Source organism: Loxodonta africana, chromosome 23 (assembly GCF_030014295.1).
Source record: "Loxodonta africana isolate mLoxAfr1 chromosome 23, mLoxAfr1.hap2, whole genome shotgun sequence".
Classification (NCBI taxonomy): domain Eukaryota; kingdom Metazoa; phylum Chordata; class Mammalia; order Proboscidea; family Elephantidae; genus Loxodonta; species Loxodonta africana.
Genome location: NC_087364.1, coordinates 50,186,936 through 50,214,531, shown reverse-complemented (window position 1 = coordinate 50,214,531; position 27,596 = coordinate 50,186,936). Strand labels below are relative to the sequence as shown.

Here is a 27,596-nt window from a genome sequence, read left to right as displayed (position 1 = left end):
TGTCTCTCCATTCTCCTGCCAGAGTGGTGCCAGAGAAAGTCAGGTAAACCAGGATCTAAATAAGATTTGGAGTCTCATAATACCCAAAATGTCCAGGTTTGAATTGAAATTCACACATCATAAAAATAACCAGGAAGATCTCAAACTGAATGAAGAAAATCAATCTATAAATGCCAACACTGATATGATAGAGATATTAGAGTTATCTGATAAAGATTTTAAAGCAGCCATCTTAAAAATGCTGCGATGAGCCATTACAATATGCTTAAAACAAATGAAAAAATTGAGACTCAGCAAAGAAATAGAAATTCTCATCAAATAAATACAAGATATGAAGACAAATCAAATGGGAATTTTAGAACTGAAAAATACAACAACCAAAATAAAAATCTCAATGGATAAGCTAAGCAGCAGAATGGAGTGGGCAGAGGAAAGAATCCCTGAAATAGAAGATAGAACAATAGTAATTAGTCAGAACAGCAAACAGAAAACAGAAAAGAAAGAAAGAAAAGTCTCAGGGACCAATATGACTTTAACAACAGATCTAACATTCAAGTAATTGGAGTCCTGGAACGAGAGAAGAGAGTGGGTGGGACTGAAATAGTACTTAATGAATAATGGCTGAAACACATAAACCTACAGATTCAAGAAGTTAAGCAAATCGCAAACAAGATAAAGCCAAAGAAATCCATATCAAGGTACATCATAGTCAAACTTCTGAAAACAAAAACAAAGAAAATATCTTGAAAGCAGTGAGAGAGAAGTGATGCATTACCTGTAAGGGAAAAACAATTCTAATGACAGTGAATTTCTCCCAAAAAACATGAAACCAGAAGGAAGTAGCACAATATTTTTCAAGTACTGAAAGAAAATAATTGTTAACCCAGAATCATATACCCAGCAAAAATATCTTTCAGGAGTGAAAGAGAAATCCACACATTCTAAGGTGAAGTAAAACCAAGAGAATTTATTCCCAGAAAATCTGTCCTAAAAGAATGACTAAAGGAAATTCTCTAGAGATTACAAATAATAACAATAAAGGAACCTTGAAATATAAAGAAGGCTGAAAGAATGCAGTAAGCAAAAATGTGAGTAAAAACAATAGACTTTTCTACTCTTTACTAAATTATATTGAAAGCAAAAATAATAACACTATGAGGTGGTATTAAATGTGTGTAGAGCAAATAGTTAAGACAACTATTAGTGGGGTGAGGTTAAGGGAACTTAAAAGAAGGTAAGGTTTCTATGCTTTAATTGAAAGTAAAATTAAGACACCAATAGACTATGATTAAATTATGTATGTGTGGGTGCACATGCATGTGTGTATGTGGTGTGTATAATATAATAATATCCAAAGCAACCACTAAAAAAAAGATATTCAAAAAGATACACTCAAAAACATTATATATAAATCAAAATGGAGTTCTAAAAACTGCTCAACTACTCACAGAAAGATAGGAAAAAGAAAACAGACAAGCAGGATAAAAAAAAAAGAAAACAAAAATAAGTGCCAGAGGTGGGGCCAAGATGGCAGAAAAGACAGACGCTTCTGGCGAGCCCTCTTACCACAAAGACCAAAAAAAACAAGTGAAACGAGTATATTTATGACAAGCTAGGAGCCCTGAACATCAAAGGCGAGGTTAGAAAATGAACTGAAGGGCAGGGGAGGAAGAGACTGTTCAGAATCAGAGAGGAGTTACCAGACCTGAATCGTTGGAAGCCTTCAGGCACCACTCCCGGGAGTGGCTGTGGCAAGCTGATACTAGCATTCAGCAGTAGTTTCCTCAGGGAGAAGCAGCCAGCCACACAGCCTACTCACACCTCCGGAACCAGAGCAGAATGGCTCTCTCAGCAAAAGCTAAGTACTTGTGTATAGTTTACTGCACCGCCCACCCCCAAGCCAACTTCAGCAGCTGTTGATTTCCCTGGGCATGAGATAGGACCAGGTGGGCACCTAGAGCCATCCTCCAGGCCCTGGAGAACGAATAAATTTGCAACTGGAGGAAAAGATAATTCGCCAGCTCCACTAACCAGGGGAGCTCAGGACAGAAGCAGTACCTGTCCAGGCATAAACGGTCCATGTACTTTGAGTATCTTTCCACTCTGCATGGACCTGTGTGGGCTATTTCAGGAGAATACACCCTTGTTGGCAGACTACAACTGTTTCAGCTGTGTGGTAGAAAGGTGACTGTTTGATGTTTGACTCTGCTTTGCCTATTAAACAGGGTCCTCGCCTACCCACATTGGGGGCCTAAGGATGGGTGGCTCCACTCAGGCCACTCAGCCACCCATGACAGGGGTCCAAGAGTAACTGGTACCTCCCAGTCCTTACAACAAAAAACATTGGGTCCCCATGGTCCATCTGCAGAACACACCTATCCGTACACTTTAGGGATCAGGGACATGGTTTCCTCAGATACACCTGGGGAATGATTCTCAGCCCCTTGCCTTGTTCATGACCCTCTGCTGCAACCAGATACCAGTACCTATAACAATCACTCATGCCCCTCTAAGACTGTAGGACAGGGTCTGTACCATGCACTTGATGATCAGCTACCTGGACACCTGAGCTGAATTCATACAAGAAAAGTAAATGGACTCCTAGACTGATATACCTGATAACAGCTCTAGCCATCTGGGGACAGGATGTCAGAGCTCCAAAGGCAAAAATAATCAAGATAGCTCACTCAAGCAACCCATTTCGGTATATCAAAACAAAACGAAACAAGAAGCTATGATACAGTAAGCAAATTAATCAAACATAAAATAAACTAATACAACAACTTATAGATGGCTTGGAGACAACAATCGATATCAACTCACATAAAGAAACAGACCGTGATGGCCTCAACAAGCTCTCAAAACAAAGAATCAAAGGATCTTTTAGATGAAAGTGCCTTCCTGGAATTACCAGAGGCAGAGTACAAAAGATTAATATACAGAACCCTTCAAGACATCAGGAAGGAAATCAGGCAACACACAGAACAAGCTAAGGAACACACAGATAATGCAAATGAAGAAATTTAAAAAGGTTATTCAGGAACACAGTGAAAAATTTAATAAGCTGGAAAAATCCATAGAGAGACAGCAATCAGAAATTCAGAAGATTAACAATAAAACTACAGAAGTAGACAACTCAATAGAAAGTCAGAGGAGCAGAAATGAGCAAGTGGAAGGCAGAAACTGTGAACTTGAAGATAAGGCACCTGACACCAATATATTTGAAGAAACCTCAGATAAAAGAATTTCTCAGATAAAAGTTTTCTTCAAAACTTAAGAATCATGTGGAACTCCATCAAGAGAAATAACCTACGAGTGATTGGAGTACCAGAACAGGGAGGGATAACATAAAATACAGACAGAATTGTTGAAGATTTGTTGGCAGAAAACTTCCCTGATATCATGAAAGATGAGAAGATATCTATCCAAGATGCTCAGCAAACTCCACATACGGTAGGTTTTAAAAGAAAGTCACTGAGACATATTATAATCAAACTTGCCAAAACCAAAGATAAAGAGAGATTAAGAGCAGCTAGGGATAAAAGGAAAGTCAACTACAAAGGAAAGTCCATAATAATAAACTGGGACTACTCAGCAGAAAAAAATGCAGGCAAGAAGGCAATGGAATGACTTATATAAAAAAACTGAGGAAAAAAACTGCCAGCAAAATCATATATCCAGCAAAACTGTCTCCCAAATATGAAGGTGAAATTAAGACATTTCCAGATAAACAAGTTTAGAGAATCTGTAAAAACCAAACCAAAACTACAAGAAGTACTAAAAGGAGTTCTTTGGTTAGAAAATCAATAATATCAGGTATTAACCCAAGACTGGAACACTGGGCAGAGCAATCAGAAGTCAACCCAGAGGAAGAAATCACAAAAATAAGTCAAGATTAAAAAAAAGCTGAAAACAGGGTAGCAGCAATGTTCTTAGATAAAGGAAGACAACATTAAAACAATAAAGAGGGACAAAGAAATATAGTCATAGATCTTTCATATGGAGAGAAAGATACGCCAATACAAAGAAATAAAAGTTAGGTTTAAATTTAGAAAAATGGGGTAAATAATAAGGTAACCACAAAGGAGACTAACAATCCTATACATCAAAATAAAATACAAGAAAAAAATAGAGGCTCAGCAACAGCAACAAATATGAGGAAAAGACAACATATAAAGATAATCTACTAAGCACAAAAAAATTAAGTGGGAAAAAGAAACTGTCAACAACACACAAAAAGTGACATCAAAATGACAGCACTATCTATAATTACCCTGAAAGTAAATGGATTAAATGCACCAATAAAGAGACAGAGTGGCAAAATGGATTAAAAAACATGATCCATCTATATGCTGCCTACAAGAGACACACCTTAAACTTAGAGACACAAACAAACTAAAACTCAAAGAACGGAAAAAAATATATCAAGCAAACAACAATCAAAACACAGCAAGAGTCACAATATTAATTGCTGACAAAATAGACTTTAAAGTTAAATCCATCATAAAGGATAAGGAAGGACCCAACCCAGTGCCATCGAGTCGAGGACACTATATCATTATTAAAGGAATAATATACCAGGAGGATATAACCATATTAAATATTTATGCACCCAATGACAGGGCTGCAAGATACATAAAACAAACCCTATTGGCATTGAAAAGTGACATAGCTCCACAATAATAGTAGAAGGCTTCAACATACCACTTTTGGTGAAGGACAGGACATCCAGAAAGAAGCTCAATAAGATCTAAATGCCACAATCAACCAATTTGACCTCATAGACAAACACAGTGCACTCCACCCAACAGCAGCCAAGTATACGTTCTTTTCTAGCGCACATGGAACATTCTCTAGAATAGAACACATATTAGATCATAAAGCAAGCCATAGCAGAATCCAAAACATGGAAATATTACAAAGCATCTTCTCTGACTATAAAGCCATAAAAGTGGAAATCAATAACAGGAAAAGCATGGAAAAGAAATCAAACACTTGGAAACTGAACAATACCCTGCTCAAAAAAGACTGGGTTATAGAAGACATTAAGGATGGAATAAAGAAATTAATAGAACCCAATGAGAATGAAAACACTTCCTATCAGACCATTTGGGACACAGCAAAAGCAGTGCTCAGAGATCAATTTATATCAGTAAATGCACACATACAAAAAGAAGAAAGGACCAAAATCAAAGAATTATCCCCACAATTTGAACAGATAGAGAGCAACAAAAGAAACCCTCAGGTACCAAAAGAAAACAAATAATAAAAATTAGAGGAAAACTAAAGGAAATGGAAAACAGAAAAACAATTGAAAGAATTAACAAGACCAAAAGCTGGTTCTTTGAAAAAATCAGCGAAAGTGATAAACCATTGGCCAAGCTGACAAAAAAAAACCAGGAGAGGAATCAAATAACCTGAAAAAGAAATGAGATGGGTGATGTTACAACAGACCCAACCGAAATTAAAAGAATCATATCAGATTACTACGAAAAATTGTACTCTAACAAATTTGAAAACCTAGAAGAAATGGATGAATTCCTAGAAACACACTACCTACCTAAACTAAAACAGAGGTAGAACAACTAAATAGACCGATAATGAAAGAAGAGATTGAAAAGGTAACCAAAAAACTCCCAATAACAACAACAACAAAAAAAAGCCCTGGCCTGGATGGCTTCACTGCAGAGTTCTATCAAACCTTTAGAGAAGAGTTAACACCACTGCTACTAAAGATATTTCAGAGCATAGAAAAGGATGGAATGCTTCCAAATTCATTCTATGAAGCCCACATATCCCTGATAACAAAACCAGGTGAAAACACCACAAAAAAAGAAAATTACAGACCTATATCCTTCATGAACATAGATGCAAAAGTCCTCAACAATATTCTAGCCAATAGAATTCAACAACATATCAAAAAATAACTCACCATGACCAAGTGGGATTCATACCAGGTATGCAGAGATGGCTCAACAGTAGAAAAACAATTAATGTAATCCATCATACAAATAAAAGACAAGAATCACATGATTTTATCAATTGATGCAGAAAAGGCATTTGACAAAGATCAACAACCACTCATGATAAAAACTCTCAGCAAAATAGGAATAGAAGGAAAATTCCTCAACATACTAAAGGGCATTTATACAAAGCCAATAGCCAACATCATTCTAAATGGAGAGAGTCTGAAAGCATTCCCCTTGAGATCGGGAACCAGGCAAGGATGTCCTTTATCACCACTCCTATTCATCATTGTGCTGGGCGTCCTAGCCAGAGCAATTAGGCTAGATAAAGAAATAAAGGGCATCTGGATTGGCGAGGAAGACGTAAAAGTATCTCTATTTGCAGATGACATGATCTTATACACAGAAAACCCTAAGGAATCCTCAAGAAAACTACTGAAACTAATAGAAGAGTTCAGCAGAGAGTCAGGATACAAGATAAACATACAAAAATCAGCTGAATTCCTCTACACCAACAAAAAGAACATCAAAGAGGAAATCACCAAATCAATACCATTTACAGGAGCCCCCAAGAGGATAAAATACTTAGGAATTTACCTTACCAGAGAAGTAAAAGACTTATACAAAGAAAACTACAAAACACTTCTGCAAAAAACCAAACGAGACCTACGTAAGTCGAAAAACATACCTCGTGCATGGATAGGAAGATTTAACATTGTAAAAATGTCTATTCTACCAAAAGCGATCTATAGATTTAATGCAATTTCAATCCAAATTCCAACGGCATTTTTTAATGAGATGGAGAAACAAATCACCAGCTTCATATGGAAGGGAAAGAGGCCCCAGATAAGTAAAGCATTACCGAAAAAGAAGAACAAAGTGGGAGGCCTTACTCTACCTGATTTTAGAACCTATTATACAGCCACAGTAGTCAAAACAGCCTGATGCTGATACAACAACAGATACATGGGCCAATGGAACAGAATTGAGAATGCAGACATAAATCCATCCACATAAGAGCAGTTGATATTTGACAAAGGCCCCAAATAAGTTAAATGGGGAAAAGACAGTCTTTTTAACAAATGGTGCTGGCATAACAGGATATCCTTCTGCAAAAAAATGGAACAACACCCATACCTCACTCCATGCACAAAAACGAGCTCAAAATGGATCAAAGGCCTAAATATAAAATCTGAAATGATAAAGATCGTGGAAGAAAAAAAAGGGACAACGTTAGGAGCCCTAATACATGGCATAAATAGTGTACAAAACATTACTAACAATGCAGAAGAAAAACTAGATAACTGGGAGCTCCTAAAAATCAAACACCTGTGCTCATCCAAAAGAGTAAACAGACTACCTACAGACCGGGAAAACATTTTTAGCTGTAACATTTCCCATCAGGATCTGATCTATATGATACTGCAAAAACTCAAGTACAAAAAGACAAATAACCCAATTAAAAAATGGGCAAAAGATATGAACAGACACTTCTCTAAAGAAGACATTCAGGTAGCTAACAGATACATGAGGAAATGCTCAGGATCATTAGCCAATAGAGAAATGCAAATCAAAACCACAATGAGATTCCATCTCACTCCAACAAGGCCGGTATTAACCCAAAAAAACATAAAATAATAAATGTTGGAGAAGTTGTGGAGAGACTGGAACCCTTACATGCTGCTGGTGGGAATGGAAAATGGTACAACCACTATGGAAATCGATTTGGTGTTTTCTTAAAAAGCTAGAAATAGAACAACCATAAAATGATCCAGCAATCTCACTCCTTGGAATATATCCTAGAGTAATAAGAGCCTTTACACAAACAGATATACGCACACTCATGTTCATTGCAGCACTGTTTACAATAGCAAAGAGATGGAAGCAACTGAAGTGTCTATCACAGATGAATGGATAAATAAATTATGGTATATTCACACAATGGAATACTACACATCAATAAAGAACAGTAATGAATCTGTGAAACATTTCATAACATGGAGGAATCTGGAAGGCATTATGCTGAGTGAAATTAGTCAATTGCAAAAGGACAAATATTTTATAAGGCCACTATTATAAGAACTTGAGAAATAGTTTAAACGGAGAAGAAAATATTCCTTGATGGTTATGAGAGGGGGGAGGGATGGAGGGAGGATGAGGGGTATTCACTAATTAGATAAAAAAAAAAAAATTTTTTTTTTTTTTTTAGATAGTAGATAATAACTACTTTAGGTGAATGGAATGACAACACATAATACACATGAGGTCAGCACATCTGGACTAAACCAAAAGCAAACAAGTTTCCTGAATAAACTGAATGCTTCAAGGGCAGCATAGCAGGGGCAGAAGTTTGGGGACCATGGTATCAGGGGACATCTAAGTCAATTGGCATAATAAAATCTATTAAGAAAACATTCCCCATCCCACTTTGGATAGCAGCATCTGGGGTCTTAAACACTAGCAAGTGGCCATCTAAGAGGCATCAATTGGTTTCAACCTACCTGGACCAAAGCAGAATGAAGAACACCGAGGACAGAAGGTAGTTACAAGCCCAAGAGACAGAAAGGGCCACATAAACAAGAGACTACATCAGCTTGAGATCAGAAGAACTAGATGGTGCCCGGCTACAACCAACGACTGCCCTGACAGGGAACACAACAGAGAACCCCTGAGGGAGCAGGAGAGCAGTGGGATGCAGACCCCAAGTTCCCATAAAAATACCAGATTAAATGGTCTGATTTAGACTAGAAGCACCCTGGTGTTCATGGCCCCCAGGCCTTCCATTGGCCCAGGACAGGAATCATTCCCAAAGCCAACCCTTCAGACAGGGATTGGACCAGACAATGGGATAGAAAAGATGCTGGCGAAGAATGAGCTTCTTGGATCAAGTAGACACTTGAGACTATGTTGGAATCTCCTATCTGGAGGGTAAATGAGAAGGTAGATGGGGTTAGAAGCTGGTGGAATGGACACAAAAAGAGAGTGGAGGGAAAGAGCGGCTGTCTCATTAGGGGGAGAGCAATTAGGAGTATATAGCAAGGTTTATATAAATTTTTGTATGAGATACTGACTTGATTTGTAAGCTTTCCCTTAAAGCACAATAAAAATTTTAAATAAAATAAAATAAATGGCAGATTTATGCTCTAACATACCAATAATTACAATAAATGTAAATGGCCTAAACACTAAGAGACATAGAAAGGTAGAATAGATTAAAAACCTAACTATATGCTGTGTATAAATAAATTCACTTGAAATATAATGACACAGGAAGATTGAGAGTAAAGTAAAACCATGGAAAAAGATATATCATGCAAAAATTAATCAAAGGAAGCAAGAGTGGCTATATTAACACCAAATAAAGTAAAATTTATAACAAAAATAATTCCAGAGACAGAAAGGGACATTATATAATGATAAAAGTTTCAATCTACCAAGAAGACATAGAAATCCTAAATGTATATGCATCAAACAACAGAGCTGCAAAGCATGTAAAGTAAAAACTGAAAGGAAAATAGAACCATAATTATAGTTGGAGACTTCAGCACACCTGTCTCAAAGGTTGATAGAACACCCGTCTCAAAGGTTGATAGAACACCCAAAATGAAAATCAGCAAAGACATAGAAGAACTCAATAACATCAACAACCAATAGGATCTAATCATATTTATAGAACAGTCTAGTCACCAAAAGTGGAATACACTTTATTTTCAAGTGTCCATGGGACATATACTGGAATAGATCATATCCTGAACCGTAAAACAAACCTCAACAAATTTTTAAAAGCTGAAATCACACAGAATGTGTTCTCTAACTGCAGTGGAATCAAATCTGAAAATTAATAACAGAAAGATAACAGAAAAATCTACAAATACTTGGATAATCAATGGATCTAAAAGGAAGCCTCAAGGGAAATTTAAAAGTTAAATGAAGTGAATGAAAATAAAAATAATATATATTTGTGGAACACAACGAAAGCAGTTTGAGGAGAGAAATTTGTAGTACTAAATATATCCATTATGAAAAAATATCAAATCAATAATCAATGCCCTACCTCAAGAACCTAGAAAAAGAGAAACCGGCTAAATACAAAGCAAGTAGAAGAAAGAAAATAATAACGGGTAGAAAGCAATGAAATCGAAAACAAACAAAAATAGAGAAAATCAATGAAACAAAAGCTGGCTCTTTGAAAGTATCAGTAAAAATGACAAACTTCTAACAAGAATAATGAAGAAAAACGGGAGAAGACACAAATAACCAAAATTAGGATGGAAACTGGATACCACTACAGACCCTGTAGACATCAAAAGCAAAATAAGGGAATATTACTAACAACTCTACACATATAAATTTGACAACTTAGATGAAATGTTCCACAAACTACCACAACCTACCCAATATGAAAGAGATAATTTGAACCATCCTATAACTATTAAAGAAATTAAATTCATAATTAAAATCTCCCCAAGACTAACTCTCCAGGCCTAGCTGATTCACTGAAGAATTCTACCATTTAAAGACTGAATACAAGTTCTACACAATTTCTTCCAGAGATACAAGAGAAGAAAACATTTTCTAATTCATGCTATGAAACTAGAATTACCTTGATACACACCTGGTAAAGACAGTTCCAAAAAAAAGGAACTTACAGAGCAATATTCCTGGTGAATATAGATGAAAAAATTCTTAAACTATTAGCAATTGAGAATTCAGCAATACATTTAAAAATATATATTATATACCATAGCCAAGTGGAGTTTATCCAGTGATGCAAGACAGTTTCAGTATTTTAAAATCTATGTAATTCACCATATTAACAGGTTCCAACCCAGTGCCATCGAGTCGAAGGTTCCAACCCAGTGCCGTCGAGTCAATTCCAACTCATAGCGACCCTATAGGACAGAGTAGAACTGCCCCATAGAGTTTCCAAGGAGCACCTGGTGGATTCGAACTGCCGACCCTTTGGTTAGCAGCTGTAGCACTTAACCACTACGCCACCAGGGTTTCCATATTAACAGGTTACAGAAGGAAAATTACATGATCATATCAATTAATGCAGAAAACATTTTTAACAAATTCAATGCCAATTAATGATAAAAACTCTCAGAAAACTAGGAATAGAGGGGAACATCCTCAAATTGATAAAAACAGCTACAAAAATCCTAAAGACTGAGTGCTTTGCCACTAAGATCTTAAACAAGGCAAAGATGTCAGAGCCCACCACTCTTATTCAACTTAGTGTTAGCAATACTACTGAGTGTAATAAGACAAGAAAAAGAAATAAAAACCATATAGATCAAGAAGGAAGAAGTAATATTTTCCCTATTTTTCTGTGTAGAAAATACCAAGGAATCTGAAAAAAAAAATTTTTTTCACATAACAATAAGTGAGTCTAACAAAGTCGCAAGATACAAGACAAACGTACAAAATACAATTGTACTTTTATGTACTAGCAATGAACACAAGGATACTGAAATTAAAAATACGATATCATAATCACTCAAAAAAAAATACTTTGGTGTGTATCTAACAAAACACGCACAGGACCTGTCTGCCAAAAACAGTTATTGTCAGGTACTGTCTAGTAAGTTCCAACTTACAGAGGCTGTACGTTCAACAGAACAAAACACCACCCAGTCCTGTACCATCCTCACAATCATTTCTGTGTTTGAACCCACAGTTGCAGCCACTGTGTCAATTCATCTCATTGAGGGTCTTCCTCTTTTTCCTTGACCCTCTACTTACCATGCGTGATGTCCTTCTCCAAGGACTGGTCCCTCCTGATAACATGTCCAAAATACGTGAGATGAAATCTCACCATCCTTGCTTCTAAAGAACATTCTGGCTGTACTTCTTTCAAGATAGATTTGTTCTTTTTCTGGAAGTTCAAGGTATATTCAATATATAAATGTATCAATTCTTATCTTTCTTATTCATTGTCCCACTTTCACATGCATATGAAGCAATTGAAAGTACCACAGCTTGGGTCAGGTGCATTTTAGTCCTCAGAGTGATATTTTTGCTTTTTAACCCTTTAAAGAGGTCCTTTGCAGCAGATTTGCCTAATGCAATATGTTGTTTGATTTCTTGACTGCTGTTCCCATGGGTGTTGATGGTGGATCCAAGTAAAATGAAATCCTTGACAACTTCAATATTTTCTTTTTTTATCACGATGTCGCTTATTGGTCTAGCCGTGAGGATTTTTGTTTCCTTTATGTTGAGGTATAATCCATACTAAAGGCTGAAGTCTTTGTTCTTCATCAGTAAACACTTCAAGTCCTCTTTTAGCAATCAAGATTATGTCATCTCCATATCGCAGATTGTTAATGAGTCTTCCTCTAATCTGGTTGCTGTGTTCTTCTTCATATAGTCCAGCTTCTCAAATTATTTGCTCAGCAAACAACTGAATTAGTATAGTAAAAGGATACGACACTGATACACACCTTTCCTGATTTTAAACCATGTAGCCTTCCTTTGTTCTGTTCAAACAACTGCCTCGTGGTGCGTGTACAGGTTTTGCATGAACTCAATTAAGAGTTCTGGAATCCCTCTTCTTTGCAAAGTTATCCATAATTTGTTATGATCCACACAGTTGAATACCTTTACATAATCTATATAACACAGATAAACATCCTTCTGGTATTCTCTGCTTTCAGCCAAGATCGATCTGACATCAGCAATGATATCACTTTGTTCCATGCCCTCTTCTGAATATGGCTTTAATTTCTGGCAGTTCCCTGTCAATGTACTGCTGCTACCACTTTTGAATGATCTTTAGCAAAATTTTACTTGTGTGTGATATTATAGAACCTCTGGTGTCGTACTGGTTAAGAGCTACAGCTGCTAACCAAAAGGTCGGCAGTTTGAATCCACCAGGTACTCCTTGGAAACCCTATGGGACAGTTCTACTCCATCCTATAGGGTTGCTATGAGTTGGAATCTACTCAGTGGCAACAGGTTTGGTTTTTTGGTGATATTAATGATATTGTTTGATAATTTCCACATTCTGTTGGATCACCTTTCTTTGGAAAGGGTACAAATGTGGATGTCTTCCAGTCGGTTGGCTTGGTAGCTGTCTTCCAAATTTCTTAGCATAGACGAGTGAGCACTTTCAGCACTGCATCTGTTTGTTGAAACATCTCAATTGGTATTCCATCAATTCTGGAAGACTGTTTTTCACCAGTGCCTTGAGTACAGCTTGGACTTCTTCCTCCAGGACCACTGGTTCTTGATCAAATTCTGCTTCCTGAAATGATTGAACTTCGACCAATTCTTTTTGGTACAGTGACTCTGTGTATTCCTTCCATATTCTTTTAATCTTTCCTGTGTTGTCCAATTTTTTGCCCATAGAATCCTTCAATATTGCAAATAGAGGCTTAAATATTTTCTTCAGTTCTTTCAAATTGAGAAATGCTGAGTGTGTTCTTCTCTTTTGCTTTTCTAACTCCAGGTCTTTGCATATTCATTATAATATTTTACTTTTTCTTCTCGAATGGCCCTTTGAAATTTTCTGTTCAGCTGTTTTACTTCATCATTTCTTACATTCATTTTAGCTGTTCTAAGTTTAAAAGCAAGTTGCAGAGTCTCTTGTGACATCCATTTTGATCTTTTTTTTCCTTTTCTTTTCTCTCTTTTTAATGAATGTTTGCTTTCTTCATGTATGATGTCTTTGATGTCATCACACAACTTGTCTGGCCTTCAGTCATTAGTGTTCGATGAATCAAATATACTCTTGAGATGGTCTCTAAATTCAGGTGGGATATATCCAAGGTCATATTTTGGATCTCATGGACTTGTTTTAATTTTTTTCAGCTTCAACATGAACTTGCGTATGAGCAATTGATGATCTGTTCTGCCAGCAGCCCCTGGCCTTGTTCTGACTGTCTCTTTCCACAGGTGTAGTCAATTTGATTCCTATATTTTCTACCCCATGAGTCCTACATGTATAGTCACTGTGTATGTTGTTGGAAAAAAGGGTATTTCCAATGAATAAGTCGTTAGTATTGCAAAATTTTATCATGCAATCTTCCATGTCATTTCTATCACCAAGACCATATTTTCCAACTACTGATCCTTCTTCATTTCTAACTTTCACATTCCAGTCACCAACAGTTATTGATGCATCCTGATAGCATGTTCCAGCATCACAGCAACACGCAAGTCACCACAGAATGACAAACTGACAGACGAGTAGTGGAATGCCAAAAATTACAAAACAGTAATGAAAGAAATCAAAGAAGATCTAAATAAATGGAGAGACATACTATGTTCATGGACTGGAAGATTCAACATGGCATAGAAGTCAAATCTTCCAAAAATGGTATACAGGTTTAATGTAATTCCTTTTAAAATCCCAGCAAGATTCTTTTAGATATAAGCAGGATTATTCTTTTAAAATTTATATGGAAAGACAAAGCAACTAGAATAAATAAACCAATTTAGAAAGAGAATATAGTAGGACAGATCAGTCCACCTGGTTTCAAGACATTTTATGTAGCTACAGTAATGAAAACTGTATGATACTAAAGGAGGAATAGACACATAGATCAATGAATAGAACAGAGAATCCAGAAAGAAACTCATACAAATATTCCCAATTGATTTTTAATCAAGGTATACTGCAGGAACATTTGGATTTCCATAAGCCGAAAAAAAAAAGAGTCTCAACTTATGTCTCACATTTTATACAAAACATAATTCAAGTGGATCACAAATTTAAAGGTAAACCGTGAAACTTCTGGAAAAAACACATAGGAAAAAATCTTTGGGATCTAGGGGTATGCAGAGAGTTCATAGATTTAACACCAAAAGCACTGATCCATAAAAGCCTAATTGATAAATTACATTCACCAATATTAAAAACTTTTGCTCTGTGAAAGACCCTGTTAAAAGGATGAAAAGGCAAGCTACAGGAGGAGAAAATATTTGCAAATCACATATCCGACAAACTAGTATGTAAAAATATAAAGAACTCACAAAATTCAACAGTAAAACACCAATCAATCCAATTTATAAAAAGACATAAATAAACATTTCCTAAAGAGGATATAGAGATGGCAAGAAAGCACACGAAAAGTTTGTTCAACATTGTTAGCCATTAGGAAAATGCTAATTAAAACCACAATGACATAGAACCACATACCTATTAGAACGTACAAAATTAAAATAAAGACAGTAAATGCTTATGAAGATGTGAAGAAATTGAATCACTCCTACATTGCTGACAAGAATGTCCAATGCTACAGCAACTGTGGAAAACAATATGGCAGTTTCCTAAAAAAAACTAAACATGCAACTACCATGTTGTTGTTGTTAGTTGCTGTTGGGTCAATTTTGACTCATGGTGATCCCATATGTGCAGAATAGAACTTCTCTATAGGGTTTTCAAGTCTGTGACCTTTCAGAAGCAGAGCATCAGGCCTGTCTTCCAAGGTACCTCTGAGTGGGTTCAAACTGCCACCCTTTGGTAGATTTTCTGCTATTCAAATGTTAACTGAAAACTAAAGGCAACTGCTATGTTATAAATAATAGAAATGACTCTGTTTCAGACAATAAGTTTATTTTAGAAATTAATTTCAAGCCTGTTTGAAGACAATTGTGATTCCAATAAGAATTAAAATTCAAACCATTTTGGATGATAAATATTTAAAAGTGCTCAGTCTGGAAATTAAATTGGAACAGAGCAAAGAAACTAGTGTTAACTAATCCACTGTCGTAGAGTAAAATTTCTGTTTTGCCAAGAGGATTTTAGTCCAAACTGCTAATCACTGAAAACACATTCTCATTCAGTGACCACCACTACCGTCAGGTAGGCCCAATATTTATTCCTGGTGAGTTAGATTCTTATTTCTTCTAGCTTCTTGCTTCCAAAAAGTATGTTTAAAAGCCTTATTAAAAAAAAAAAAAAAATCTCTGGAGCACTGAATTTCTGAGGCAGGAACATATACAAACAAACCCATGTAAACATACACAATCTTCTCTCCTTAGTCTAGACTACGTGAAACTCAACAGGAATTCCCAAATTCAAGTCCAGTGTCTTCCTTCTCAATGTAATTTACCATTGCCTTTGTTTTTGAGATCAATGTTTTCTCACCACCATTATTAGAAAGAGACAACTCTGGCTCCTAAGATGTACAGTAAAGATAAGCAGGAGACATCAACTAAGAAGGGAGCACCAAACAGTGGGAAAGTGAATTTTTGAAAGCATCCAAGTCATCTGTGAGTGGAGAACTAGAGCTTAATTGAGTTTTATTCGCTTATTTTATGGCTTCATAGTGTTTGATTTTAGATGACTCAGGAGCCCTGGTGGCACAGTGGTTAAGAGCTGAAGCTGCTAACCAAAGACTGGCAGTGTGAATCCACCAACCATTCCTTGGAAACCCTATGGGGCAGTTCTACTCTGTCCCATAGGGTCACTATGAGTTGGAATCAATTCAACAGCAACAGGTTTGGTTTGGTTTGTTTGTCGTTGTTCTTAAGTGCCTTGAAGTGGGTTCCAACTCATAGTGACCCTATGTACAACAGAACGAAACATCGTCCAGTCCTGTGCCATTCTCACATTCATTGCTATGCTTGAGCATGTTGTTGCAGCCACTGTGTCGATCCATCTCATTGAGGGTTTTCCTCTTTTTCGATGACCCGCTACGAAGCACGATGTCCTTCTCCAGAGACTGATCCCCCTCCTGATAACGTGTCCAAAGTATGTGGAACGTAGTCTCGCTATCCTTGCTTCTAAGGAGCGTTCTGGTTGTACTTCTTCCAAGACAGATTTGTTTGTTCTTTTGGCAGTTTCAAATGGGTATATTCAATATTATACTTATTGGATATTGAATATTATAAGATAAATTTAATGTTCTTTGTCAACATCACAATTTGAAGGTGTCAATTCTTCAGTCTTCTTTATTCATCTTCCAACCTTTGCATGTATATGAGGTGACTGAAAACACCATGACTCGGTGGCACAGTGGTTAAATGCTTGGCTACTAAACATAAGGTAGGCAGATCTGACCCACCAGCCATTCTGAAGATGTGGCAGTCTGCTTCCAGAAAGATTACAGCCTTGGGAACCCTACTGCACAGTCTCTATGAGTTGAATCAACTCCATGCCAATGGATTTTAAGATCATGTAAGAGGGCAGTGGTAGAATTCTTACCTTCCATGTGGGAGACGTGGGTTCAGTTTCCAGCCAATGCATCCCAGCAATGCTGAACAGGTTTCAGCAGAGCTTCCAGACTAAGATGGGCCAGGACAGTAATCTGCCTCTGAATATCAGGCAATGAATGCCCTCTGGATCACGATCATCTGCAACCAACCAATCATGGGAATGGCACAGGACTAGGCAGTATTTTATTCTGTCATACATGGGATTTCCATGAGTCAGGAGCCAACTTCTCTGCAGCTAATGACAAGATCATATGAATCGACTAATAGATAAGGAAACTTGGGTTCTGAGAGGTTAAATAAAGTTGTACAACTTCACACACTAAGAAAATGGTAGAGCAGGGGTTCAAACCTGGATACATGTGACTTTGACTCACGAGGTTCTATCTCTGCCAAGACCTTCTTTTTGCTCAGACTTTAACTGAAAGCATCATTTTTTTTTCTTAGTGCATTTTAACTCCTAGAATGCTGTTCACATGGTGGACTACAAAAAGTGCTTTATTTTTTTCAATTTGGAGCCATGCATCTTTCTGGCTTTCAGCCTTGCATTAGGCTATTATTACAGGTCCATTTTTTAACTCACTCTTGATTATGTGACCTTTTTTCCAATTTGTTATAAATCAAACTCATTCTTTTTTCGCTAAAACTATTCATCTAATTGCCTTGCCTCCATTATGACATCATCATTATCTCAAGCTAGAAACTTCACATTCGTTCCTGGTTTTCTCTTCTTCCTTATCCCAATACAGGACTTTTCATCAAGTCTATAGCTTTTAGCACCTTAAATTTTGGTTCAGGCTTTCCTAGTATTTTACATATCCTATGGCTCTGATCCCTTAACCTATACACCTACCTCAAGTCTCCCTGACTGTTCCACTCCCCACAATAGCACCAGATTTATGTTTCTAACCACATAGCTAAGTTTTTTTCAGCTTTTTACAAGTTGCATGCCCTTCACTTCCTCACCTCACTCCTGGATCTGTGCTCCAGTAATACCAACCAACCCACCCCGATCTGAAGAGCCCATGGCCTTTTACAACCCTGCTTTTTTACCTGCTGTTTCCTCTGTCTAAAATGCATTTCTTGGCCTGGTAAAGACCCAACCTTTTAAATCCATCTAGTCACTACTGTCTTGGTCATCTAGTGCTGCTATAATAGAAATACCACAAGTGGATGGCTTTAACAAAGAGAAATTTATTTCTTCACAGTAAGGTAGGCTAAAAGTTCAAATTTAGGACGTCAGCTCCAGGGGAAGGCTTTCTTTCTCTGTTGGTCTTCTCATGAATCTTCCCCCAGACTAGGAGCTTCTCTGCATAGGGAACCCAGGTCCAAAGGACATGCTCTGCCCCCAGCACTGCTTTCTTGGTGGTAAGAGGTCCCCCTGTCTCTCTACTCACTTCTCTCTTTTATATCTCAAGAGATTGCCTCAAGACACAATCCAATCTTATAGATTTGAGTCGTGCCTCACTGATACAACTGCCATGCATCCTCCCTCATTAACATCATAGAGGCAGGATTTACAACACATAGGAAAATCACGCAATACCAGAAATCATGGCCCAGTCAAATTGATACACACATTTTGGGGGGGACAAAATTCAGTCCATGACAACTACCAGTGCACCTCCACATTGCTTCAGATACAATTATCTGTTCTGACTGTTTTGCTAACAACTTTTTGTACATCGTTGTTGTTGTCAGGTGTCATCGAATTGGTTCCAACTCATAGTGACCCTGTACACTACAGAACAAAACACTGCCCAAATCTGCACCACATTTACAATTGTTGTTATGCTTGAGGTCATTGTTGCAGTCACTGTGTCAATTCATCTTGTTGAGGGTCTTCCTCTTTTTTGCTGACCCTCTACCAAGGATGGTGTCCTTCTCCAGGGACTGGTCCCTCCTGATAACATATCCGAAGTATGTGAGTCTCACCATCCTCGCTTCTAAGGAGCATTCTGGCTGTACTTCTTCCAAGACAGATTTGTGCATCCTCCTGGCATTCCATGGCATATTCAATATTCTTCATCAATACCATAATTCAAATGAATCAATTCTACTTCAGTCTTCTTTATTCATTGTTCAGCTTTCGCATGCATATGAGGCAATGGAAAACACCATGGCTTGGGTCGGGTGCACCTTAATCCTTAAAGTGACATCTTTGCCTTTTAACACTTTCAAAGGGTCTTTTGCAGCAGATTTGCCAATTTCAATCCGTCATTTGATTTCCTAACTGATGCTTCTGAGGATGTTGATTGTGGAGCCAAAGAAAATGAAATCCTTGACAACCTCAATCTTTTCTCCATTTATCCTGATGTTGGTTTTTGGTCCAGTTGTGAGGATTTTTGTTTTCCTTATGTTAAGGTATAATCCATACTGAAGGCTGTAGTCTTTGATCTTCATCAATAAGTGCTTTAACACCTCTTCACTTTCAGGGAGCAAGATTGTGTCATCTGCATATCGCAGGTCGTTAGTGAGTCTTCCTCCAACCCTGATGCCATGTTCTTCTTCACATAGTCTAGCTTCTTGGATTATTTTCTCAGTATACAGACTGAATAAATATGGTGAAATACAACCCCGATGCACACTTTTCCTGATTTTAAACCACGCATTATCCCCTTGTTCTATTCAAATGACTGCCTCTTGGTCTATATTTTTGTACATAAAAAAACAAAAAACCAAACCTGGTGCCATCAAGTCAATCCCAACTCGTAGCAACCCTATGAGACAGGGTAGAACTTCCCCATAGAGTTTCCAAGAAGTGCCTGGTGAATTCAAACTGGCAACCTTTTGCTTAGCAGCTGTAGCACTTAACCACTACGCCACCAGCATTTCTGTTTTTGTACATTGTTCTTACATAAACAGTTATCATGCTGTATTGCAATCATTTTTTATTAACCACCTCTCCTACCTGAATATGAGTTCCTCATACACAAGTATCTTTTTATTTTTGCTTATCACATAGTAGGTGTTCAATAAATGTTTGCATGGAAGAATGAATGTACTTCCTTTGAAATCAGATCTGACAAGAAATTTTCCTGGGATATATGTATATTTAGTTGCCTTCTGATTTCCTCCCAATTGGCATTATTTGTTTTGTACTGAGAATCTCAATTTTCAGATCTCTCATACTTCTCATGCTGTCTTCCTTTTTTAGTTTCATGTTCATCTTTATACTGAACATTTTGAAGCTGTACTACATAATGGCTGACACAACTTTGTGTATATGAATTCTAAGGCCCTAGGAAGCTAGTTGTTGACAATCTCCTTAGTCTTTACTGTGGATTATGACCAAAAACCATATGACGGGTTAATCTGCTCCCCCACTGAGACCTTCAGTTACCCTCAATCATCTGATTTCCCAAAATTCTCTGCAAGCTCATTTGGTCCGTATCACTGTAATGTACACTCAGCATTGGCGCATAAATACACAAGAAAACATTATCTGCCCATTTTATAAACAGGAAAATTAGACCCAGAATGACCAAGTGACTTTTTCAATACAGTCAAGCAAAAAGATTCTGGACTGAAAAGAGAATCTAATAAGGCCTCTGCTCCAAAAAACTGGCTCATTTCCTTCCTTACATACTTACATATTGCTTGGTACATTTTTATTCCTAAAGTCTTTGTAAAAATTTCTGTCATTTGCAATCTGTTCTTCTTAGTTATATGAATCTATTTTCTCTTCAACTAGCATTTTTCTTTCCTTGACTTAAAAAAAGAAAATAAAGAACCAGCTTTACTAAAAACATGCTGCAGCACTACCCTCCAATAAGTAGAGAAGCTAAAATTGACTTTCTTTCCTGCCTAGCACGTCATTCACCTAATGGTGTAACCTAAAATGTGAGTCTTCATCTTAAGGACTGGACTGCTTAGATCCGATGTGAGTAAAAGTTATAGAATTTTATGGCCGGGTATGTCCTTAGAGATTATTTGGCCAACCCTCTTAATACCAAAGATCGGTGAAAACTGAAGCTCACAAAGGCCACACGATTTCCCTGGGATCACAGGTGGGGTTATAAGCCAAGCCAAGAGGAGAACTCAACACTCCTGACTACTGATCCAGTATCCAGTACTCTTTCTACTGCTACCCTTGGCTATTTCAAGGGCAGAGGAAACACACTGTTGTTAACTTGCCTTGATAGTTTCAATGGTAAAAGGATGGTGGCATATAAACCTAATAATTTAATTTACAAGAGAAAAGAAGGCCTTCTGACATGTTCCTCATCAGCTATCACTTTGAGTATGGAAAAACACATTGGTTTTTGAATTGCTTCAACGTCAGCTCTATTGTCAGGCAGTAGGTTTTTTGAGGATCTACCATATTCTGGGTGCTGTAAATGGTTAACATGCTCAGCTGCTAATCAAAAGGTTGGAGGTTCAATTCCACCCAGAGACACCTTGGAAGAATGGCCTAACAATCTACTTCCATTAAGTCAGCCACATCGAGAACCCTATGGAGCACAGTTCTACTCTGACACACATAGAGTTGCCATGAGTCAGAGTTGACAGGATGGGCAACTGGTTTTACTAGACCATAACCTAGGTGCTGGGAATAGTCAGCAACATGAACTTTGTTCCTGCCTTATGGAGTTTAAAATCTAGATGGGAAGGCAGATATTATACAAGTCATTATAAATGATTAAATAACAAATGACAATGTGTAAAGAGGTGAACGAGTTACCATAGGACTACTCAGCAATCCAGCCTGGCCTGGGGTATCAGGGAGGACTTTCCTGAGACAGTGATGTTTGAACTGAAATCCAGAAGCTGTATGAGGGTTCTGAAGGGAGCATTCTGTCAAGAGGACAGATGGAGGATGCAGAGAACACTACCCAGATGTCCTCAGACACCTGATGGTTGTACTACATGGTTAAGCAGATGGAGTATCATGAGATGGAGCTAGAGACAGGAGACCAGATCACCCAGGGCTGCATAGGCCATGATAAGGATGTGAAAATCCACTGAAGTATTTTGAGCAAGGGAAACATGTGACTGGATTTACGTTTTTAAAAGACTGTTCTGGCATCATGAGGAAAATGGATTGCAAGGACTGCATGTAGAAAGACCAGGTAGGAGGTAAACAGATAGGGCCAGGTGAAACGTGCATACACTCTAGACCTCCCAACCTAACTCAGCAGTACTCTTCCAATGACATGTCTTGTGTCTCTTCCTTGGCTTTTTTAATGGAAACCAACCCAGTTTGTCAACAATGCTCTTAATAAACAATTAAAAAAAAAAAAGGACAGTAGCCACCTAATGGATATTTTAAAACTTTGTTCTTTGTCTCATTAAAGGAAGCTTTTTTGTTGCATTAGGATTGTAATTTAAAATTGTATTTGGGCTAATCGCAAACATTCTGATTGTAAAAAGCTTTGGTTTCAATGATACATTTTCAGGGCAAGTAACATGAGAGAGTATTCAATTCAATTACTGGTGTAACAGTAGAGTGCCATCCATTATGTTTGTTTTGATTGTGCTCTATGTTCATTTTTCTTTTTTACTTAGGGTTTTGGTGTAAATTGGGTAGAATAAATATATGCAACATGTAGAATAATGCATTGACTTCATGACAGGATCCAAAAATGTTCTGTCAAATTACTTGGGTGATTTCTACAAATGATCAGACATCATAAACGACAATGTCCTTTGGGACTTTTCAGGAGAAAATTTACCTGAAGTAGTTTTTTTAAAAAGTTCTCACAAATTATTGTCCCCATATAAATAAGTTATCTTGTTTTCTTAAGAAAACCAATGGACAGTTTACATCACCAGGTGTGATATAAGACCTAAGTATAACATGTGTATGCGTGCTACCATTTATTATTCTCTTTTTGACACCCTAAATTATCTTCAGAGTATTACTCTGAATGATAAATCAGGTGATTTAAAAGGGGAACTCAAAATCGAAGTTGTAAATGCTTTTATCTTAAGTAGATGGTATCGTTGTACCTTGAATAGTAAGTGCTCTCTCTTCGAACTGACTTTATGAAAATGGGCTCTTCAGGGAGTGGCATTAGGCTAATACAGTATGCAGGTGCTAGGAATTGTGGTTAAGTATGAATTGTTACATCCACAGACTTTCAGGAGGGCCCAACTCAGCATATATGTAAATTGTTTTTTCCATAGTTCTTTCTGACAAATGGTATAATACATTCAACCATCACTGAGTAATTTTAAGTTTCCTTTGGAGAAAAACTAATAGATTTTTTTAAGAATTATTGTTTTGTATAACATTATTTTGCCTTATTCCCCAGGGCATGGCATTTTTAAAGAAAATACATTTATTCAAAATTTCTTTTTAAATTCGTAGAGAAATGGTGCTTGCTGTTACAGTGTAGAATATTACTTTTTCTCCCATGTTGGCTAAAAAAACCAAAAACCAAACCCAATACCATCGAGTTGATTCCAACTCATAGCGACCCTATAGGACAGAGTAGAACTGCCCCATAGAGTTTTCAAGGAGCGCCTGGCAGATTTGAACTTCCAGCCCTTTGTTTAGCAGCCATAGCACTTAACCACTATGCCACCAGGGTTTCCCCATGTTGGCTAGGGACATGCAAATGCTAGAATCTCTGGCTTTGAGGAAGGTGGGTTGGTTGGTGGGTTGGTTGGTGGGTTGGTTGGTGGGTTGGTTGGTGGGTTGGTTGGTTGGTTGGTTGGTTTTCCCTATTCTTTTTGATAAAGGAGGCAGGGAAAGGGCTTGCCATGGGTTAATTTATCATCATGCTTTTCCACTGAAATTCATGGTTTTCACTCGCCATTAAAGATGGTGCAGTGATGATAATCCTCATTCCCATTCCTGGTCCATGAGACTGGATGGTAAAGCAAACTCCTACGTGTCTGTTTCATGTTCATAAAACAGGGAAATCTGAAATGGAAACAGAAGGAGCCTTTTATGTTTAATCGTTTCCATTTCTGCTAGCTCTGTTCTAAAATGGACCTGTACGTGCCATTTATTTTCAAAATACCTCACTGTTTTCGTAAGTGTGTAAAACCCAGGAAAACAAAAACAAATCTTGTTGGGTCTGTTTATATCTTCCAGGTTGGGCGAGTTGAAGATTTTCTATACCAATTAGAGGATAGTTTCCTAAAAACTAAAAAACTGAGAACTGCTCGAAGGCAAAAAATGAAAATGAAGCGGCTTCAGACCATGCAGCAAAGCTAGCGGCTGGGGAACAGCCGCCACCTCCGAGATGTCCCAGAGAAAGGGGCAAGGGCATCCACCCACACAGACTGACAGCCAGTTAAGAAAGACCGATCACCAAATAATTGAGGTGGCTCTTCCTACTCTGTCCCCCACTCATCGTAAGCAAAAAAGGTCTATACTTCATTAGTCTCAGGGGGCAGCAATAAAATGTTCTTAGCAAGTTTGTCTTGACTCTTACTCAAATTTGTCTTAAAACAGCTTATAAAATAACCATTGCTGCCTGTTTCACCTGCCTTGTTCTTTCAAAACTGACTAAGGTATTCCAGATCTAAGTGCCCAAATATGCCCATAGCAGACTTGCATATTCATGCGTAGTCAGTAAGAGTTATTCACAAGCCATATACAGATACGGACAATGTAAATACAAATTAAAAACTGTAAGACTGCTAATATACCTTCTCATATCCTTTTAGAGATAATCATATGTGGTGTGGATGATATCATTAATTAACCATGAAAAAAAAAAATCCATTGCCATGGAGTTGATTCTGACTCATAGCAACCCTATAGGACAGAGTAGAACTGCCCCATAGAGTTTCCAAGGAACGGCTGGTGGATTCAGACTGCTGACCTTTTGGTTAGCAGCTGAGCTCTTAACCACCACCAGGGCTCCATCATCAGTTAAGTTTTCTCATTAAAATCTCGATTCTTTCTTCTGGGTCCTCCACTTTGTATTTCTCCTGCCCCCTAAATGACTCAACATAAACATATTTGACAAGATAGTAGGTCAATAACCATCACTCAAGCCTCAAATGACACCAACAAGGAAGTTTGAGGAGAGGATGAGAAGGAGGAATTCAGATACAGAATAAATTAAACAAGAAAGCATAATTTTTTTAATTAATAGTAATAATAACAATAATAATAATATCCCAGAGCACATTGATAATAAACAACATGAAAAGGAGAAGAGAGAATAAGATAGTTACTGGTGATTTTTTAATTATACATTGCAGTTGTAAAGGAATCAATTATTAATTTAGTCTTATATGTATGTCCGATTTGCATAGTCCTAAAAAAAAAAATTTTTTTTTTTATTTAATAGTGCAAGATATAAATATATTTACAAACTTTGAAATAAAATGGCCAGTGATTTTGGTTGCCCTAGGGCTCATCTGGCGGCACTGGTTGTTCAGTGGAAGAATGTTCACCTTCTGTGAGGGAGACCCAGGTTTGATTCCCCGCCGTGTACCTTCTGTGTAGCCACCACCCATCTGTCAGTGGGGGCTTGCGTGTTGCTATGTTGCTGAACAAGTTTCAGCAGAGTTTGCAGACTAAGACGATCAGTGAAGGAAGGCCACTTAAAACCCTGTGGATCACAACAGTCCAAGTCGCAACTGATCATGGGGATGGTGCAGGACCAGGCAGCATTTTGCTCCATTGTGCACGGGGTCGCTATCAGGTGCCAAAAGGACAGCAGCTAACAAAGCAAGAACAAGGGACCATTGGCTTAATTCCTACATTTATTAATTAGTCAGCCAGAGAATCCCATCAGTTATTATCATAGTTGTAATCAATCAAAGACAGTGGAGTTTAAGAAACTCTTTTTTATCTCCAAACCCACACCACACAGCATCTCAGTTCTATTCTTGCGAATAATAGAAAATGGTTTATTTCTTACTGTGTACTTCAGTCTAATCAAATGTGTGAGACTTAGCCTCCCATCTGACCGCTCTGCCATTATCACCTCTCTTCATTGTCTAGGAATTTCCTCTTATTAAAAAAAAAATCCTTATATCGTTTCTAGGAAACAAAGCTTATCAGCTTTGAATTTTAACTTTAGCATTAATTTTCAAAGTTTTTTTTTTTTCCCGAAAAAGGATGTTTATGTTCTGTGAGGAATTAATAGTTTTAAAAAATAAAAATGAGTAGGCATGTTAGCACCATTTGTTTACTTAGCAATTTTCTGAAAATCCTGTTGACTCAACAGCTATTCAATTGCTTTATCTTTGTTCTTTAAAAATTACGGTTGTCTCATTTCACAGTGACTATAGTTTGTATTTTAATATGATAAAAATGGAAATTATTAGATGTGGTTTCACTGACCATTTACCCCCAGATCTAATACCAAAGATCCATTGGTTATTTCAGCTAGGGTTTGGGTCAGGGAAGAAGGGCAGTTTTAGTTGGTCTTAGGGAGAATGATACAGAGTAGAAACCCAAAATTTTTCAATAAGAAAACTGTTTTCAGGAAAAAACAAGTTAATCAACATTTATAACTCTCCAAGTATCTATCAAATCTTTAGGGTTCTTACTAGAAGCAATAGCAATGTCCATAGGAATGAATTTTGCTCTGAGTTTCAACATCAACGTCTACAGCCTTAAATAGCAATAATGCAGCATAATTTACTGCACCTGGCCTCCCATCCCTTGTTTGTTATTAAAATATCTGCAGGAAAGATTTGTAAAATGATATGGTAATAGTAAAAACAAAATGAATACTAGAGAAATCAAAGTCTACAAAGTATTTTCAGAAAGCTTATTTCACCTTTACAAGAACGTCGTCATGTCTGAATGATCTCCATTTTACAATGGAGGACACCCAGGCCTAAAGAGGTTAATATCTTGCTTGACTCCAGAGTTCTGTCTCCACTTGTTATTCCAAATGTGGTCCGTGAACCACCAGTATCAGCATCAACATCACCTGCGATTTTGTGAGAAATGTAGAATTGAAAGCTTCACCCCTGATCTACCGAATCAGAATCTGCATTTTCACAAGAACCCTGGGTGACTGACATGCACATTAAAGTCTGAGAAGTTCTTTTTTACCATAATGTGTTTTCCTGTCAGCACAGTGTGAACCTGACACAGGGGCAGATAATATAATCATTCTTACGTTTGATCCAAAAGAGCATCTCTTAGTATGATTATTCCTGCAGAGGTTTATGAGCCAAAAAATCAATTAAAAGTCCACCTGAATGTGTTGCCCTAGAAGTTGTGTAGGGTTATTAGAATCGTTAAGGCTGAGAATTCAGTGATGTTGTACATGCTCTTTCTCTGCCATTTTCTTGAAGACATATGGAATTTTATACTATAACATTTCAAACACGTTATATGCGAACTAAAAAGGTGAGACATCTTGGTGCAACAGAAAAAGTGATATACAGTGGACAGATCAGATCCGTACTCAAAATGCTTCAAAAACCTGGGCTCCCTTTGTCCCCCACTGCTTGATATGACCATGCATCCTGTGCTGATGCACCTGGATGGGGGCACTTGGCAAAGCCTGGATGGAGAGCAGAGCCATGTGGGTTTGTAGT

At 37.4% G+C, this 27,596-nt stretch overlaps 1 protein-coding gene across 1 annotated transcript in view; it reads left to right on the top strand.

The window, feature by feature from the left end:
- The window catches only part of SPATA16 (spermatogenesis associated 16), a 279,707-nt gene extending 255,124 nt beyond the window's left edge, over positions 1-24,583 (top strand). Inside the window, exon 10 of the mRNA XM_003416233.4 lies at positions 24,172-24,583. Within this exon, the coding sequence (XP_003416281.2) occupies positions 24,172-24,294 (123 nt within the window). The 3' untranslated portion in view covers positions 24,295-24,583. The remainder of the gene's footprint in view (positions 1-24,171) is intronic.
- Positions 24,584-27,596: the final 3,013 nt, after the last annotated feature.